Consider the following 18,512-nt stretch of genomic DNA (forward strand, 5'->3'; position numbering starts at 1 on the left):
AAGTTCTTCTGGTTCCCTGAACTTTGAAATGCCTCTTTAAAATAATTCTGGTCCAAGAACTATCTCTTCCAACCAGGAATGACAGCTTAATGGATCAAATCCATCTACACCTTTATTTCATCTGTTCAGCATACCATTGTCTTTTCATGGGAAGGATCTACTATATTACCATTCAAACTGATACATAACTCTACCTCTTGATAGCCAACGGATGCTTTCCTCTCAAATTGAATAATGCTAATATTAAGGTAGACTTTTTTATATTAATTTACTAACTTAAACAACATATAGTGCACAACAGTAGTGCAATTCAAATAGATCATAATGCCAGTAAGTACATAATAACTCAACATAATAAATAGAGGTGCATATGGCTAAAATGGCCATATATGGAAGTATTTTTGTCAGGAAATTGGCAGACACAATCATCATTAATAAGACAATTTGCATAATCTATAGTTTTAAAAACGTACCATATGTTTATGGCACAGTTAACCATAATCTCAATCAGTATTACATATCTTAAATCTTTTCAGCAGTAGGCCTACATCATGGACAATATTGACTAGCCAAGTGTACAGTATCACAGTTCTTTCAGTTCTCTAAACATAAAACTAATACAAATCTAAATATGCAACAGAACTTTTGGCATTTGTATTGTTGGAACAAAAGCAAGGAAATATAAATTGGAAATAAAATGCAACCCAGTTTTATTTCAATCACCTATTCTATATCAAAGGTAAGGAATACACAGATTATCGCAATAATGCCTAGACCGTGGAACATTCCTGTACAGCAGTGCCAGGATATTACACCTTGAGGACAATTCCGGTATCTAAAATCTATTTGTTCATTTATTATTGACGCTCTCATTCCTAAGTCCATCTGCTGGCATAGTAATGGTGAAACTTGTAATCAGTGTAAGATGATGCGATAAATTTACTATGTATGCCTTAGATCATACTATCCACACACTGAAAAGACAAATTCAGAGTAATTAGAAATAGATCAGCTCTTCAGGCAGAGATCATAAACCCTATCATTTACTAATAATCATACATACTGCTGATACGTTATGAAGCTGCACCCGTTATACTATTTACAGATGTCATACTTTGATTGCTTCTCATTCTACTCGGAGGGTTTGGCCCTTGCTGTTGACTTGCGCCGTATTCCTCTCCACTTCGATCCTAAAGAATTTGCAAATAAATCATGATTGAATATTTCACTGGATATGTACAATCAATAAAACAATTTTTGGACTTTGAATTTTAAGACATAAGATCATATATTTTCAGCGATTCTTATTTCTAGAATAATGTAAACTAGACAGCACACTGTATAGCTATGATAAAAACTGGTCAACAAAAAGTGCAAAATATTGAAAATATGTGCATGTACATATAACATGTACCGCTACAATATATGGCACATGCACATTATTTTCAATATAAAAACTAACCCAAAACTATTAAGAGACTTCGAACTTGAGAGAATAAAGGAGATATGTCTAACAAAAAAACAAAATTCAGCTTGGTGACAAAAGTAGTGATTATGTACTGTACTGTATCATTCAAGATATGATATCAAGCTAAAAAGTGCATTATATCCAGTAACAATGAACCCTTAACCGGTTTGAAGTCACAACTTAGTGATATTTCCATTTAGTCCAAATCTGCGACATTCTCATTTTCCATTTTCATCTTTGGATTTTTCAAGCGTTATCGACCTCTGCAGACTAGAAACTTGTACTTACGTCTGTTTCAACTTTGCTTGAGAGGACATTGGTTGGCCCAGCTCAGTTTTATCAGAGAAGTGTAAACTTCTGTGGTTTTATGTACGGTACTGACAAATCTTACTCAGCCAGGCCACCCAACGGAATGTCAAGCGAAGTAGAAAGAGGCATTAATATGTCAAAAACTTCCTAATTCATCCAGAAGGACAGTTTAGGTCAAACCGGTTAAGGGGTAAAGCCATTTTCGGCCAGTGTGTTTTATGAAGAAAAATAGAATAATTTTAGGCTTCGGAGGAGCGTGATACATACAAATTATCTTCTTGGATCTAGAATACACACATACAAACAAATTATGACACCAAAATTGTACAGCCATTGAAAAAACAAAATAAAGCTACAACCAAACTAATTAACATAAAAACAAACCACATGCCACAACTTATTTTCATCACAACATCAACAAATGAATACAATGAATTATTTACCAAAACCACGATGAAAATTTAAGTGATGAATGGTTTAAAATTTAAAAAGACATACAGTACACAATGATAAAATTGGCTTACCAATCCAGCCTGTAAAATGGAAAAGAGTTCATTTAATCGTAATCATATGTACAAATGAAAAGAAGTGATTTCTAAGGAAGCTGACAGTGCAAATCATATAATTTTATTTCAAATCAGTTAGATCAAAATTTATGGGAGCATCTTAGGGACATCAGAGAAAAAAATAAAAACGATTTATCGACTTGATTGTTTTCAAAATGATTTATCTGTAACTTCAAAACTTTTTGTTGTTTTGAAAAAAGTTGAAGTTGCCGAAAAATCGTTTTGAAAAAAATAGTCACAGATAAATCTAGGAAGAAAAAATAATGTCACCACAAGGGAATCGTATTGAAATTTTTTTCATGTCCCCTCGATGCTTCCATATAGATTTGCAAGTAATTCTTACGGGAAACGATAATACCGATACTAATACTTTTTAAGTTTGGTACAATGAACATATATAAGGTCCAGTGCTTTAATATTCTATGCTTGTGAGACCATACCTTCGGTTTTAGCGAAGAAGCTCCTAAAGTACATTGGCTCGCATACTGATTCCATCGAAAGCATTTGACTCGTTGCTTTTACTTATTAATGATATGAGTCTGGGACTTCTATATTAGGAATTAGATGTAACAGAATTAGTGGGTTACAAGAAAAGCGCTAGTTTGCAACTAGGTTTACAAGACCCGACACCTACCGTGAATTCTTCCAACTGAAATTATCATCATCAAATGACAAGAAGAAAATAAAGCTTATGTAAAAAATAGTTGAATGGATTTTTCAAAAGTGAAGAAGAATTTTTTAATGAAATAACACTGAAGGTTAAATACAATGTATCTATAACAATCACAGGATTTGGAAACATTAGAAAAAAGCCAATTACCAATAGAAAGGAGGGAAGTAAAGATTTAACAACCAATTTTAGCCACATTTAAAGTACATGTATAAATCATGCATCCCACAACACATAAGAGATAGGCTAGTTAGATTGTTAAGAGATTTAGATATTCATTAGATAAAACCTACCCGCCATTTAACTCCTTCGGTCAATGAGAACGTCATACTACCAACAGGTGCATCTGGTAATTTGGGCAGTTTGAAGTCATGTGTTGGTGCAGGCATAGTCTCAAACATTTCTAGTCTTTTACGTAGAAGTTTCTGACGTTTTGTCACTTATAGAAATCAAAGAAAAGACGATCTCCAATAATCTGAAGCTAGCACGAAATCACCTGAGATATGATTTCCTACTTACATGGTCGCTTATTTGGATCTTCTGGTGGTGTATATTGTTTCTTAAATCCGGCCCAATATGGCAATAACTCTTTAAATACAAGGTACTGGGCTTCATCAAACAGATTCGGTGTAATCTCCTTTCCTTGGGCATAACGCTGAGCAGTTTTGACCATCTTTTGGTGTAGATCAGGAGGTACATCAATCTACATCAAGATGAAATACTGGTAATCAATTTTCAAGATATTTTATCAGATATTCTATAATCAATATTTGAAGATACAAATGTAGAATCTTTCAGCCAGAGTTCTGCTTGCGTTTGCTCATCTAGAATTTTAAATCTTTGTATGAAATATCTCAATTTCTTTTACCTGCAAAGGAGGCGGATAGGCTGAATCCAAAAATGTGTCACTGATCGCCTGTACTTTTTTCCTCATGAGCTCCTCATTAGCAAATTCATGACTGCATTCCTGAAATTGCGAAACAAAGGACATGAATTCATTGAAAATACTTGAAATCATGATCCCATTAATTCAGAAATCCACCTTGAACTTTTGAACTTCTATGTAGAAAATAAGATCTTTGTCCAGCATCGGGAAGCCATCCTCTTCACCCCATCTTTGCAGGTAACGATAATAGAATAGCATATGTAGTGGAAGATGGCCCATCGCAGACTGATTCAGCGATAACAGAAAATCGATTTTATCCTCTTTGGATGGTTGTGCTCGGCCACCAGCCTGGAAAATTGATTCAAAATTTTGATGAAACTCTTATCTTATTTACTTAATGGATAGTTTGAGCATTATATAGATAGTGTAATCACAACAGAAACAGAAAAAGAACAGTATCATCCACTACTAACACCTGAAAGATAACAGTTTATGATTTAATGATAAATAAAAGGTATACTGGTGAATTAAGGTACATCTACATATAAAGCATGTCATATCAGAATCGCTTCTTTGAGGTGGCAAATCATTCTGCATAGTATTTGCATCATATTCTACATACATTTATTAGGTTTGTTAACATCAGCATAATCATAAAATCAATTGTTAGATTATAGTATCTAATAAATAGTATCGATAGAAAATCACAATTACAGGTAGTAATGATACCGTACATACATGTGACGTTTCAGTTGAATTGAAACATAATAATCAAGAATCATACAGAGGTGGTTCCACTGTACCAGATATCAAAGTCTATGGTTAAGGTAAACTTCCTTTCCTGAAACATGACATAAGTTGATGTGAAGGTATATTTGGAATTAAAAAGCTTGTGACGGTCTGTGATTATATAGTAGCTGTGATCGGAGGTGTTCGGCGGGTGAATTCTTGCACAGGATAAGCGTATTTCCATCGCTGTTACCTTCTTTTTCTTCTTTTTCTTTTTCTTACTGCGGGACGTTTCTGCCCCAGATGGCGCGTCCACGACCACGGGTTGATCCTCGGAACCGAGGACGGATTCGGACAGTTTGCTGCCCGATCGGTGCAGGGAGATTTTGCTGTCAGACTTAGAAAGCATCTTAGAATCCCTTTTTACCAGAGCGGGCTGAGATGAACTGAGTAGCGATGAAGAGGCAGATAGGAAAGTTGAATCCTACACCAAATAGATAAAATATCGTATGTAGTAAAAAGACGAAAAAAAATCTACCCCAAAACGCATTTTGTTGGCGTTTAAATTCTTGTTGTACGTGTACCGAAATGTCTTATTAAATGTAGTTGTAGTTGTTGTTTGCTAGAATGAAAATGATTACAACATATTCATAGACCAATTACATATCTAAAAGATCATCTTGTAGATGCGCATCTACCGGTATATCAAAGTTTAAGACTACATCTACTACAATTACTGGACAGTGGGATGATTTCTAAGCTACAGACGTACTAGTGTACAACAAACACACAATGAGTACTGAAAAGAGAAGCAATGACAGGCCTGTCAATTCAAATTAAAAAAAATTTAAAATAACAGTTATATCTACACTAAATCAAAGAATGTGTTAATAGTGGAGCTAAAGTTTATCTAGAGAATGTTTTTCATAATAGGCATGGCAGTGATAGGCCTGTATTTCATAAGCAAAAATTATGTTCAGGTGTAATTTCAGTATAGATTGTGAGACATCACAAACTGGATAGAATATTCAGAATATTTTGCAATGCCTCATAGATCATAGCAGCAATTAACATTAAAGTACAGACAACGTAAACCTACGTATTCACCACCAATCTTTTCTCCTTTCTATGTCAGGAAAGCCAGAAATAAAACGAAATTTCAGTATGAGCACTTGATAGACATGACGTTTCCATTACTAAAGTAATTTGGCAGCTAATAAATGAAAGGTTTTTGTACCACTACTAGAGCTTCATACTTTACCATTGAACTAGAAGAATGATTGTTAGAATTTTCTTAAAACAAGTTAAGACATTGATACATAATGAATATTAGGACACACTCAGCATAGAATTGTGTTAGCTTCCGGGGATGGCAGCTATCGGGAGTACGTAACATGTACCTTAAACATCTCACTGGATGTCATATTTTCAGCTAGTTCATCCAGATCAATACCTATCAGATCTGGATCACCTCGAAAAGTTACCCCAAATAACTGAAAACAGAGGCCATAACGATGAGCCACATATGAAAGATGAGAGTGTTAGCTCAACCAAAAAAGAGTCAATCACAGGAGACTTTTGTCATGTTTGATCGTGGGGTCAAGAATCATTGACTACTCATTAAGGTGGAAATCCACTATCAAACATAAGTGAAGGCCTTCATGACACACAGAGTCAATCAGTGAAATTAATTGAATCCAACACGAATTAGATTTCAAACAAATATATATGTAAAAGCATCCATCAAAATGATTAGTATACATTATTAGTATACACTGTAGAAAAATCACAATATTTCGAAAAGCCACTCATATATTTCAATACCAAAAAAAAGGTCTTGAAGATATACCAATTTCAATTAATTTTCAAGAAAACTTATTGATCAAAACTTGAGATGATAATAAATATGAAGTCTTTCTCCTACCTTTCTCATGCGTCGATTTTTGCCACCGGCTTTCAAATCAGTGTCACCGAGTTTCATGGCGAGTTCACTCGCAGATAGATGAGCAATGTCTTCAGCTGTGATTCCCATTTGTTCAACTTGTGTCTGAAATGAACAAAAGATCTAGATCATTTGTGCACAGAAATGTCCAAACCCGAAAAATTACTTTGCACGGATGCTTGAAATACCGGGTATATAGGAAGTGAGGGGTGACAATTGGAAAAACCACCAACAAAATTGCAACAACTTTTCAGCATCTTAATCAAACAACAAAATGTACCGGGTACCAATATCTATTCACAAAAACATGTATCACAACATATAAGAAATAAGAAAAACTATATCAAGTACATTAATGTGATAATTGTGTACATGTGCATCACATAGAAACACCTTTCTTTTATGAATTCTGATTTTCTGCAAACTCTTCCCTTCCTAAATGGAGGATTAAGAAAATAAACTTTGACCAATGACTACATGACTGTAAACTGCACATCACGCTATAGTGTGGAAATTTGATATTCTAGACATGAATGTTGCAGTGTCTCTTACCTGCCAAAACTCTTTGAATGCATCTTCAATGAGTGGTAGAATAAAGCTGTGAGTTTCTCGTAAAGTTGGTGACCTAGGTCTTTCCTTCTCTACACCGAGTCGTGCCGTAATTCGGTCAGTTAACGTTACAGCTTTTTTACTTTTGGGGTCGAAATACGTCCTAATTATCAAATCGATACAGAAATATATGAATATACCAGGTAGATAAGAAGTTCACACACTACATTGACAATGTTAGGTCATATTAGATTAGGGGTCCATGGACACCATGCCCACTGAGGAAGCGGGCTAACAACAAAAGTGTGATATATAAGTAAAGAAGTGAAATATCAAAGATTCATGCATCTTTAAACAACTTAGTTTATCAGTGGTCAGAATCTATAACGATATTTTTACTTACTCTGGTTGTAAAGCAGGTGAAGGACTAAGACAGAATGATATAGTTTGATACATCATACTAAATGCATGGGGTCTAATATTAGTTTTATCATTAATTCAGTAAATTATCCTTTGAAAATATTAATACATGTACCTATTTAGTGTGATGAACTTACTTAAAGATTAATGTTGCTTGAACATCCTTCTTGTGTTTGGCACCCACACCATTGATCACTTGGTAATTATGCAGCTCGTGGAATAAATTGATCATATTCACTAGATCTTTCCTTTCTTGTTGATCACTCAAGTATTTCTTAAAAATCGCCATTAGACTAAATAGAAATTTCAAAATACATAACCGTAACTGAAATTTCAATAGCCTGCGATACCTATTTGAAATATGCATTGTACATACCCTTTATTTTTTGACATATTTACAAATGTTACAGGCTTTTTTTGTTTGTTCGCTCCGTCACCTTCCTCGTTCCCATCGACTTCGGCATAATAGTCCGGTTCACCTTTACCTTCTTCCTCATTCTCGACTTCTTCGATCTGCAAGATTGAAAACATCGAGTCAAAATTCCAGACTAATACTATTGTATAAACTTCACTTTCTTTGCTTACAGTTTCTGGTTTGTTTTTGGCCAATTTCATTTCTTTTAATCGCTGTCTCGCAGCTCTCACAGCTTTCCTTCTTTCTTTCTCCATAATGCGTCTCTTTTCGATAGCTTTCTTCCTTCGTAATTCTCTCTCTGTAGAGTCGATGCTTTCTTGAGCTGACATTAACATAGCTCTATTAGAATTTGTCATTCTGTAAATATGAAATTGATTAAAAAGATTCATTTGTTGGTCTACATTTAAACTTAAAATCTTCCATTCAAATCCTGCATTCAGTATACCTTTTGATAGGTCTTCGCACAATGATCCTCCCATCTTGGACAAATACTTCTATATCATCTGCGGTACCAGGAGGTCCTTGTGTATCACGATGACTAACTGAACACCTGGAATATTCAATCATTCTAGACTATCAGCATAGGCCCCCGAGTCGCTAGCATCTTTCAGGCAGAGAATTTGTATGTACTTACTCGAGAAACGTTTTCAGGTCCTCTTTTAAATAACGTATCCAGGATTGCTCCAACAAATCAACTGCATGGTTTTTGGCGGAATCAAATAACGTAGCGGAAACAAAATCTTTGGTATTAATGAGAATGCTGTAGATATTGTTTCTTTCAGCTTCAGTAGCACCTAAAAAAAGAATATTGTCATGTATCAACTAAACTAGTGTTTCATCGATACCATGCGCACTTGGTGAAATTCTCGACAATCTGAACAAATACAGTTATCAATAAACTTGAAATTCACCACAATAACAGAACTTGTCATGAGTTACAATTTTGCAATTGATCGTGATTAGAAAATACGCTTAGTACCAATATTTCTGGAAATACCATGTGTTATTCATACATATAAAGAAACCAATGACCTTCAAAGTCACCATATTCAAAGAGCATGTCATTTGATAACAATTTTGCAATTGGTTGTAGTAACAAAATATAAGACTGAATTACATTGCATTACTGGTAATACACTTCCATCAATTCATGTCTTACCGATATTGAATATACTGTCACTAGCGATGTATTTGTTGTAGATATCCCAGGCATGAACCATTCTCAACAGGCGATCTGCAGACCGATCTTCTGCCATACCATACTCAGTTACATCTTGCCAAAACATCATATTCGAGAGGAGTTGCATATCTTTGCTGATATAGATAATGGAAAGATATTATCAATCAACAATCAGCAAAGCCATTGAATTCATGTGTGACAAGATTACATACATTTTCTCTAGGTAGGAATTAAACGGGCCGCCAGCTGCTTTATCAGAAGTAAGTGCCAGCACCAAAATCTCCTGAATTGTCCTAGAAAAAGCAAGTTAACAGGTAAGTGAAATAAAAGAAGTTCTTCAAAAATTGTAACGTGTAATGAATGTTCTTTACCTTGTTGGAGTGATAACTTGAGTTTCATAATCTTCCTTACTTTTCCTCTTAGCTGACTTGATACGACTATCTAACTTTCGTCCAGCTTGACTGATGAAATCCCATTTCATTGTTTTAACAATGCTCAGTATATCATCCGGTTTCACAGGTATGGAATTCACAAGGGAAATCGATGGAAACAGTACTGACAGACGACTTTCAGGCCTTGATTTATCCATATCGTTTTCTAAGTAAAGCCTGAGAAAGAAGAACATAACGATTTAGTCTATAATGAACTTGATTTGCAGTTGAATATTTCATGGGGCTGTTCATTCGTAGGGCAAAATATCTCTTGTTACAACTTTGGTTTACGGTTTATCCTGCAGATAATTCTAATTTTGTCAAAAAGGACCCGAAGATGTTATGGTATGTGTGAAATGAATATTATACCCTAGAAACCTACCCAAAACCATCAACTCTTCCTTTGTGTATTATGAATCTTGGTACCCAATATGCCCGTAGTCTTCGTAGTACATCGTATTGAGTTCGAATGAATATTGTGTGACTCAAATTTGCGTTGGAGGCAGCTTTCAACATCTGTTCCTGAGCATCGTTCGTAAAATTCAAACGATATCTATCTTTGATATCCCTGAATTTAAAATCATTGATTGAAATATATCAGGAAATAAATGGTTACTAACATACGATATACTCTTGAACTGTATAGTAACTAATAGTTACCTGAACAATCTATTTCTTGTAGCGACATTTCGAATTTCATCAAAATCTTCCATTGAGTCTTTATAGAACTCGCAATCCAACCAGTAATCCGCCATCTTTTTTCCAGCTGTTCCAGAGAGGAAGTTGAAAAATTCTCTCAGCCCAACAGCCTAACACGAAGTAAGAAATCAAGGAATCAATGAAATAAACGGGGAATTGTCATTTCTGTACCAGGGACTTACAGAACCAAGTGCCTCTTCTTTCATTTGCTGATAAGTCATTTGATGTTTGCCTTCCAGGTTTTTCATGGCTTCCTCTGTTTGCTCCTCATTAGCAGCAGCATCTTCTCCAAACGAGACGTATGCTTGATCATTGTCAAGTTCATCTTCGCCAAACAGAAAGTCAAAGTCTTTGTATGGTGGTTGCTTTTGAAATTCTTCATAGTTGACTGGCGCAGATAGAGCCCTAACATGAAAATAGAACACTCAATGTGGTAAAAAGATTCACAGAGGCACATTAGAGTCTTGAATAGGTTAAACATTTACCTATGAGGTTCTTGTTGGAATTTAACTGATGTAGTGTCTCCAGAAGCTTTTGGTCGTTTGGTTTTGAAGTGTGACTTTTCAAGGCTACTAGAGGTATCTGAATTTACTGAATTAAGACAACAGACCATTAATAGATTGTTTTGGAATGAATATACTTTTGATTAGTTCATCTATCTTTACTTACAAGAATCTTCGTGAATCGACACTAATGTTTCGTGGCGACTGAATGTAACATCTTTTGATTCTTTACTGTTTTGACTGAGACCATTACTATATGGAGAATCGCCCATTCCCAGCTGCAGTTGTGTGTTGTGCCTATCAAAACAATACAATAAGTATATGAGATTCATAGTTCAGGTATAGATTCAATATGAGGATAGAGGGTAAGCGGCTTACCATTTAATAAGATTCGTTTTCTTTGATTCAGTCAAACCAGTTGGCATACTGCCCTGGCTGTAACCCTGCTCTGTTGTAGTAGTGGTAGATGTGAATCCAGTTGAGGTGTAATTACTGGAAAACTCTGGAGACAAACATTTCCAGTTCATTAAGCAAGGCAATCTAATTTTCAAGTATACCAGGTAGACAATTTAACCGGGCAATTAAACTGTTAAGATGAGAATACAAGCTATTTCTAAATGCCAAAACCAAACTGTTTAAAAACAAAAGAAAAGCTTGTTTACTTGTATCAAACTTTAGACCAGCGATGGACATATTCACATAATTTTTGCAAGCTTTATACTTTTTCACATAAGTTAATTAAATATGATCCATACTTTTGCTTCATGAAACAAGTTCTGAGCCTGTCCTCGAAACTTACCCCCTTGTAGGATGGGCAAACTCAGTGCTCGACTTCCAGGTCTTTGATATCTGAAGAGTTCCGCGCGATAGTCGCTCCATGAAAATTCATCGGCATCATGGGCTGCGCTGTTACTGAGACTGGACAGGTAACTACCCGTCTGTCTGCTGTAGCCTCTTATATTACGGCTGCTACCCCTACTGGCCGAATACCGATCATCCAGCGGTCGCAGCAATAGTTTACTCAGTTTGAATTCCCGAAATAATTTCGTTCTGAGAAATAAAACACAAGAAAAATTGACTTTAGTTACATGCATTTATATACTGGACCTTCCTGGGGACTAAGCTAACATTTTCATAAGGCAGAATTCATCAAAAAGGAAATAGGGTACTGTATGTCGTATCTGAGCAGCTAGAGGCCCCCAGTAATATTCAGGGGTCAATATGGATGCTGTGACAAGGCCGATGATTTAAAGCACGTCGCGCTGATTGCCAACATTTTGTGCTGATAAATAATTCAACCACAAACTGAAATAATCGGCATATCGCATGTCTCCGGTGATAAAACTAATCAACTACCGGGTACAGCTTAAATCTAATGAATAATACAATACTGTTATATAAATCTGAATCTAGTTTTAAAAATCGAACGCTGTTTATTTTCTCTTACTTCATAAACAGAGGTAATCGCTCGTCTTTAGCCCATTCTAACTGCTGCTCTCGCTCGTCATCAGTCGCGCCATATAAAGGCGTCGTCATGCGACTTTGCGCTGATCCCGTTAGACTGTACGTCGTTCCCGGCACATTGCGGAAGTTTCCGGCCAGTCTGTCATACTGCAGAGGTTGTGGAAACGCCTAAAGAGAACGAACAGAACAAAAATCTTTGGCTATGAAAGAATTGCAGGAAAAATTTTTAGGAGACACTATAACTTGTTTCTTCCAACTACTTACAGGCAGTGCTAGAAATGCATTGAAATAATCCAGAAAAAGGTCGTCATAGGCTAATAAATCCTCAAGATTTTCTCCTGTTATGTCTAAACCTATAAGTGAAAGAATATTCTTTACCGATTTCAAATTGTCTCAATCGTTTAGCTCCATAGCAAAATGCATAAGTGTATATCTTAGGCCGACACTTTTTAATCAATAGATTTTCGATGCAAACATGGAAATATGATTTCAAAAGATTGACCCGAGACATACAATGCTAAACAGACAAAATTGCAAGGTGTTAAACATTCTGAAATAACAAGTCACAATAAAATACTCCACAAACTGCTTTAAAAGATTTTACCGGGGAAACAGACCTTTCATTGTATTCTTTGTGTCGGCACTTCTATTAGAGGAAACGTATTCTTTCTAACATTTTACACCATTACTCCGCGATACAAGCAATCGTCTCTGGTATCCTTAAACTGAAATCATATCCACTTATAATAGTCACTACACGTATGCAGTAGGCCTAACATGTTTACATGCTTCACAATCAGCACTGAGGAGAGGTTTAGTCAGCGGCAATGCTGTAGACATGGTGTAGTGATCTGCAAGTGGGATGTCACACAACAAAAATTTCCAATATTCGATAACTTGATTTTCATTACTAGGCTCACTAGAATTTCTAATCGTTGAGTTAGGTTGTTTTGCAAGTGGTTAGCTTTTACTTAGTTTAGTAGGCATCGTTTCATATTGTATGTTTGTTAATATTTGTCACTTTATAGATATTATATTGTATCTCTTTACCAGTATTGTTTTATTGTTGATGCTTGCTTGTTTATTTACAACCATATACTTTTGATTTATGATGAATAAAATGAATTTGAATTATCCTACCTCCTCAAGGACATATGTCATTTAACATTCAAGACATGTAAAACTGAGGTTGCTTACATTGGGTGCGATGATTACCAAGAGACGGTGCCGACATTGTGAACTTAATTGTGTGCTTAATCTAGTCGATGTAGAGACATTAATTCGTGAACAAACAGTTATATACTGTGCCACAGCACGTGCACTTTGTTTACATTGTCTATGACAGTTGCTAAGTATTAAATCGTAAACGGCAGCGCCAGAACATGGTTTAGTAAGGTCGAGTCCCAAATATTTTGAACTATTTGATTTTTCGAATTCTCTCCTTAAAAATGTCAGCGATTTTTTCCGCGTATGATATTTTTCAGTATATCTAAAAAGTCTGGATAGTATCAGTAAATTGCATTTTTGCAGAATTAAATCATTTATACCAACAGCGCACCGGCTTCCGCATCACCGTTAGTTATCTAATTGTTGTTCCAAGGAAACTCTCACGGTGACTATAATAATACATATACATCCAACTTGTGTTTGTAGCATTCTATTTGGAGAGACCTTTAGGCGCGGCTTTTGGCAAAGAACTAGACTCGGCTTAAATCAATTGAATGCTACGTATTACGTAAATACGACCGAGAATTACTGTTCACAATACTAAACGTTTTGCTAACTACTTTTCCTAGCATTTCCTGGAATGTTTTTACCGCAGCTCCGAAAACTAAATTAAATGCACATTCTCAACCTATTAGTGAATTCAGAACCATTTACTTGCAATAGTTTCTTGTTCTTATTAGATAAATAAGTTTTTAAAGTGGCATCATAATTGCAAACAAAAATATGGACTCTAAACAACGCTCGTGATATACATCAACTCTTAATAATTAGCACGCTTTCAATTGTTTGTGTTGGGTGGGGCTATTGTGTTGTGCGGCACCATCTGCAGATCTGAGCGCTCGACACACTGAGTCGTGTAAAGCCATTCCGTCGAAACAACCTCCCCAGTTGAAGCGAGCAGCATATCGGGGGTGGGAAACAAAGAACGGCGTGTATACCTAAATCATGGGACTATTGTTCTGGAGTTCGTGTTTACTGCTGCAATATATATTAGAGGTCTGGTAAAACTTCGGCCACAAGGTAATTCATTCATCGTTAGGTAAATTTTGATATTTACGAAAGGGTTTTCTCTACGGTGTTCAGCGATAGAAGCTGTCATTGGCTTGCCCACTATCAACACCAGGTAAACAAAGGTCAGATATAAATATCAGCTGATTAGTAAGAATGTATTTATTCATATCAGTAATTATAAACACCATTCTTTTCGATTTTGCGCGACTAAGGTATTTAATCATAACAAATGTCTACAGAAGGACAAAATGTCTTCTCTTTCTTCGAGGGAACTACAACAACAAACAACGACGACGATGGACTCTACAGCGAAGGAAACGCTCAATAGCTTAATACTCCTCATTGCTGCTTTCAACTCCATCTTCATCACCGGTGGGATTCCTTATTCTATCGGCACCTATACCGTCGAATGGTTGAATGCTTTTAAGAATGGCAGCGGAGTCACTGCTTGGTTGGGATCCGTCAATTTGGCAGTTATGCTTTGTAGTGGTAAGTTGGCTTATCTATAGTGTAATGTAATCAACGTAGTCTTCTGAAAATTTGATCGCCACGAAGCCACGAATGCATTTTCGTTCGAGAAGTTCGTTTCAACATATATACAGTGTAAACCATGCATAAGTCGGATCATTTGGAACCAGTAGAAAAGAGCCGACTTACAAAAAATGACACAAGTCGGATTTTCCACTTTTTTTATAGTGAAAAGTCCGGCCATGGAAAACGTATATAAATTAAATGAAAAATACAGCAATGAAAATGAATGTAACTCGCGTGTTTATTTAACTACTTGTATATACGTGGATACTTCACCCATGAATTAATTCGTAACACGATAGAGGAAATATTCCGATCAATTTGAATACAATGTTGCAACCAATTACAATTACTCCGTGGTTTGAACTAATCCCAGCAACGTATTGCATTCAAGATGTTTTTAAGACGTGTTACTCGAATTATAAAATGTATACAACGAATATATACACACGGTGAAAAGCGGAAATTTTATAACAGATTGGAAGTATGAAATAGTAATAACTCAAAGGTTTACAGGATTATAACTCGTAGCTTTGAAAATATCAGCCGTTTTGACAATTATCGATGATCATGCTACTGTTTATTTTCCCATGAATATGATTTTTTTAAAATGATAATAATAACTTACCACCACACAAAAAACCTTCGTGAAAAGTTGGACACTATCACATTTCTAACTTCGATGTTTTAGGGCCGCTCTCTGGTATGATGGTAAACAAATGGGGATTCAAAAGAGTTATATTTGTTGCCGGACTGCTTTCGTCTGGCGGAATCGTTGCGTCAGCCTTTGCGACCAATGTTTACGTTCTCATCGTAACTTACGGACTTATCACAGGTAAGAAACAGAAAAAAACGAAGTCATCTCCAAATCTATTAATTTCACGAATTATGTTTTTTATACGCAGGATTTTACCTGTCAAAGGACATATTGTTCAGTTCCATGGGTTAATACAACGAGACGGATCGTAATAAAGTAGTACTTTAAAGGTTAACTAGCTCATTCGAAGTACGAGCTTTCGCCACTAGTGTAGTAGCTTCATCGGGCGAACGAGTCACCTGATGAAGCTACTATGCACTAGTACCAAAAACTCGTGTTGTCAAACAAACTAGTTAACCTATTAAGTACGATCCGTCTCGTTGTATTTATTCTACACTATGTTAATACGGCCCCTCCACGAATCTTTATTAGTTCCATGGGTTAAGTGAATGTATATATATATCTCATTAAGTCATTTTGTAGGGCTAGGATTTGGTATGGCTCATGTGCCGACGATAGCAGTGATGGCTCAAAGTTTCAACAGAATGCGAACAGTTATGATGGCAATATGCATGTCCGCTACGAGTCTAGGAATGTTCATTTTGCCGATATTTGTCAACTTTACCGTAAACGTATATGGCTGGAGGGGTTCGATCCTGATATTAGGCGGCTTTGCGTTGCATTTATCTATCTCGGGTTTATTGATCGATCCTTCAATCGCGAGTTCCGCATTGTCGCAAAACGCCACCAAACGACCACACATCGACCAGGTCGAAGAAATTATCGGATCGATAACGAGCTTGAATCTGAAACCGGTCAAACCAAGAAACAAAATCATTCGGCTCGGAATGTTTAAACACAGAACCTTTGTCCTTCTTATGTTCCATGCATTTTTTGTGTCCTGCGGATACTTAATTGCCTACATACACTTGTCAGCGGCCGCGATTGATATTTACCAATTGGACAACGAAAAAGCGCGTTACATCATTTCAGCGATCGGCGTATCGAATCTCTTGGGCCGGGTTGTCCAAGGCGCGATAACGCATCACCCGAAAGTAGAAACGTTAGAATTGTATATGGTAGTTACATTTCTAGCCGGGGTCTTTCTCGTCATATTCCCCTTCATGGGCAACTATACGGGACTTATGGCGGCAACCTGTGGAATCGGATTTAGTTTTGCGGCTTATGGTTGTTATCTGCCTTGTGTAATCGCTGAATTGTTGGAAACGGAATATATAGCCGCTGCTTGTGGATACATTATGTTCTCGTGTGGAATCGGATTCCTTATCGGGCCACCTGTCGCCGGTATGACAAATATATTGTTAAACTAAATCTAAACGCATTGCTTATCAAAGAGGGGTGCAGCGGGGATTTCTGTTTCTGTTTGAAAATGTGCATTCCGAAATCGTTTTGGAAAAATCCTTAAATCAATGGCAAGGGGCGGATCCAGGAGGACTTGTTTGCAAGTCAATCGAGTGCTCTATTTCATTTCGTCAATAAAGATAATCGGTGCATTTCAGTGTGGGAGTGCGCCTAATATTGCCTTTCTCGACATCAAAATGTTTGGAATGTGTCAAGTCCTTCAAAATTTGCCTCTGGATCCTCCCCCGAATAAAAACTATTTTGCTCATCGCGACTGCTCATCGTGCAGTTCTCCTTTCTTTTCAGGCATGCTCTACGACTATACTGGAAGTTATGCCAATTCGTTATATTTGGGCGCGGGGTTCGTTTTTCTGGGTATCGTTGTTACATTACCTCATTGGCTCGTGATCTGGTCGGACGCCTGCTGTGCAAAACGTGACGTCACGACGACGCCGGCGAAATCGAACTATGTTTCAACAGACGATGACGACGTCGAGCAATGCAACGAAACTGACTCCTGTCTCGACAGAAGCGAAAATAAGGAGGCTGCCAATGGATATGATCGTCAGCCGACAGAGGATGAATCACCTCTTCCCCAATTAGAACTACGAGTTGTACGTTGTCATATGCTCGTCCACAATTAAGCCCCAAATAGCCTTGAAATCGTTATAGTCATAATCCTAGTACATACATACTTCTGCCCTTTAAATATATAATTATCTAGATAAGTATCAATCTTTCAATTGCACTCTTATCAAGGAAAATTATCGTTTTTGGTCTAGCCACCATTTTTTATTGCGTTGAAATATATTTTCAGAACAAATGAATCATTTGCAGCGACACGGAATGAGTAAGATGTTGATAAATCTCTACGAACTAATCTTCAAGTAAAAGAAGATAATGTAATTCACGCGTGAACTCAAATGCAAAGCGTCTTTGCATCGATGGTTGTGCCAATAACTCTGTCTCCTGCGATCCGGCGAAGAAACATAGACGATGTCTTTCAAGCGACGTGATGAGAACCAAACTTCAAGTTTTCATCTATGAAAAGTATTATATGTGTTTTAACATAAAAAACGGGTCAGAAATATATTGAAATAATGCATATTGCATCGAACATTATTATAGAAACTTAAATGTTTATGTTCCGCTGAGTCATTTATATTATATATGGCCAGAAATATATATACATATATAGTCACTTTAAAATAAATCATTGGTTTTTTTCATTATTTTTCGTGTGTATGTTCCCAAGAAGGGCAGCCAGTATTATTATGTAAAGGTAACGTCAAAAAGCGAAAAATATTCTTTCAGCCACCGACGATGTTTCTAACTTCTTGCAATCATTTAACCATCGACGATCCTAACATTTTATACCGATCAAAGTTGTGAA

General features: G+C 36.4%; 2 protein-coding genes across 5 annotated transcripts; one reads left to right on the forward strand and one right to left on the reverse strand.

Moving 5' to 3' along the window:
- Window positions 1-331: 331 nt before the first annotated feature.
- LOC141902488 (uncharacterized) lies at window positions 332-13,569 on the reverse strand. Its single transcript, XM_074790245.1, has 29 exons — window positions 13,429-13,569; window positions 12,849-12,956; window positions 12,496-12,584; window positions 12,215-12,399; window positions 11,567-11,817; window positions 11,146-11,269; window positions 10,934-11,064; window positions 10,750-10,855; window positions 10,447-10,669; window positions 10,226-10,374; window positions 9,948-10,133; window positions 9,506-9,742; window positions 9,347-9,427; window positions 9,114-9,268; window positions 8,589-8,748; window positions 8,400-8,504; window positions 8,125-8,311; window positions 7,916-8,052; window positions 7,677-7,832; window positions 7,123-7,282; window positions 6,553-6,675; window positions 4,882-5,112; window positions 4,056-4,247; window positions 3,882-3,980; window positions 3,533-3,716; window positions 3,307-3,452; window positions 2,978-2,992; window positions 1,064-1,190; window positions 332-974 (listed from the first exon to the last, which is right to left on the reverse strand). The coding sequence occupies exons 2-28, from the start codon at window positions 12,853-12,855 to the stop codon at window positions 1,074-1,076; spliced, it is 3,936 nt and encodes a 1,311-aa protein (XP_074646346.1). The 5' UTR covers window positions 12,856-12,956; window positions 13,429-13,569; the 3' UTR covers window positions 332-974; window positions 1,064-1,073.
- A 584-nt stretch (window positions 13,570-14,153) lies between these two features.
- On the forward strand, window positions 14,154-18,289 carry LOC141908585 (monocarboxylate transporter 13-like). 4 transcript variants are annotated; one of them, XM_074798693.1, is made up of 6 exons: window positions 14,154-14,581; window positions 14,709-14,958; window positions 15,692-15,835; window positions 16,241-17,062; window positions 17,426-17,733; window positions 17,937-18,289. In XM_074798693.1, exons 2-6 carry the CDS (start codon window positions 14,718-14,720, stop codon window positions 17,943-17,945), a joined length of 1,524 nt encoding a protein of 507 aa, XP_074654794.1. In that variant the 5' UTR covers window positions 14,154-14,581; window positions 14,709-14,717; the 3' UTR covers window positions 17,946-18,289. The 4 variants fall into 4 exon arrangements, with proteins under 4 accessions (XP_074654794.1, XP_074654803.1, XP_074654810.1 ...); XM_074798702.1 differs by having other exon boundaries at window positions 14,155-14,581; window positions 14,738-14,958; XM_074798709.1 differs by having other exon boundaries at window positions 14,155-14,478; window positions 14,738-14,958.
- The last annotated feature ends 223 nt before the right edge of the window (window positions 18,290-18,512 follow it).

The sequence above is a fragment of the Tubulanus polymorphus genome, chromosome 1, assembly GCF_964204645.1.
Source record: "Tubulanus polymorphus chromosome 1, tnTubPoly1.2, whole genome shotgun sequence".
Taxonomy (NCBI): Eukaryota; Metazoa; Nemertea; class Palaeonemertea; order Tubulaniformes; family Tubulanidae; genus Tubulanus; species Tubulanus polymorphus.

What these genes read in the sequence shown, in the direction of transcription:
- LOC141902488 (XM_074790245.1), bottom strand. An exon ending in CAAGCAACATTAATCTTTAA is followed by an intron (nt 7,283 to 7,676) that starts GTAAGTTCATCA and finishes TTTGATAATTAG; the next exon opens with GACGTATTTCGACCCCAAAA. An exon ending in AAAATCGACGCATGAGAAAG is followed by an intron (nt 5,113 to 6,552) that starts GTAGGAGAAAGA and finishes TATTTGGTGTAG; the next exon opens with GATTCAACTTTCCTATCTGC.
- LOC141908585 (XM_074798693.1), top strand. Translation starts at nt 14,718, where the DNA reads ATGTCTTCTCTTTCTTCGAGGGAACTACAACAACAAACAACGACGACG. An exon ending in GGCAGTTATGCTTTGTAGTG is followed by an intron (nt 14,959 to 15,691) that starts GTAAGTTGGCTT and finishes TCGATGTTTTAG; the next exon opens with GGCCGCTCTCTGGTATGATG. An exon ending in TATCGGGCCACCTGTCGCCG is followed by an intron (nt 17,063 to 17,425) that starts GTATGACAAATA and finishes CTTTCTTTTCAG; the next exon opens with GCATGCTCTACGACTATACT.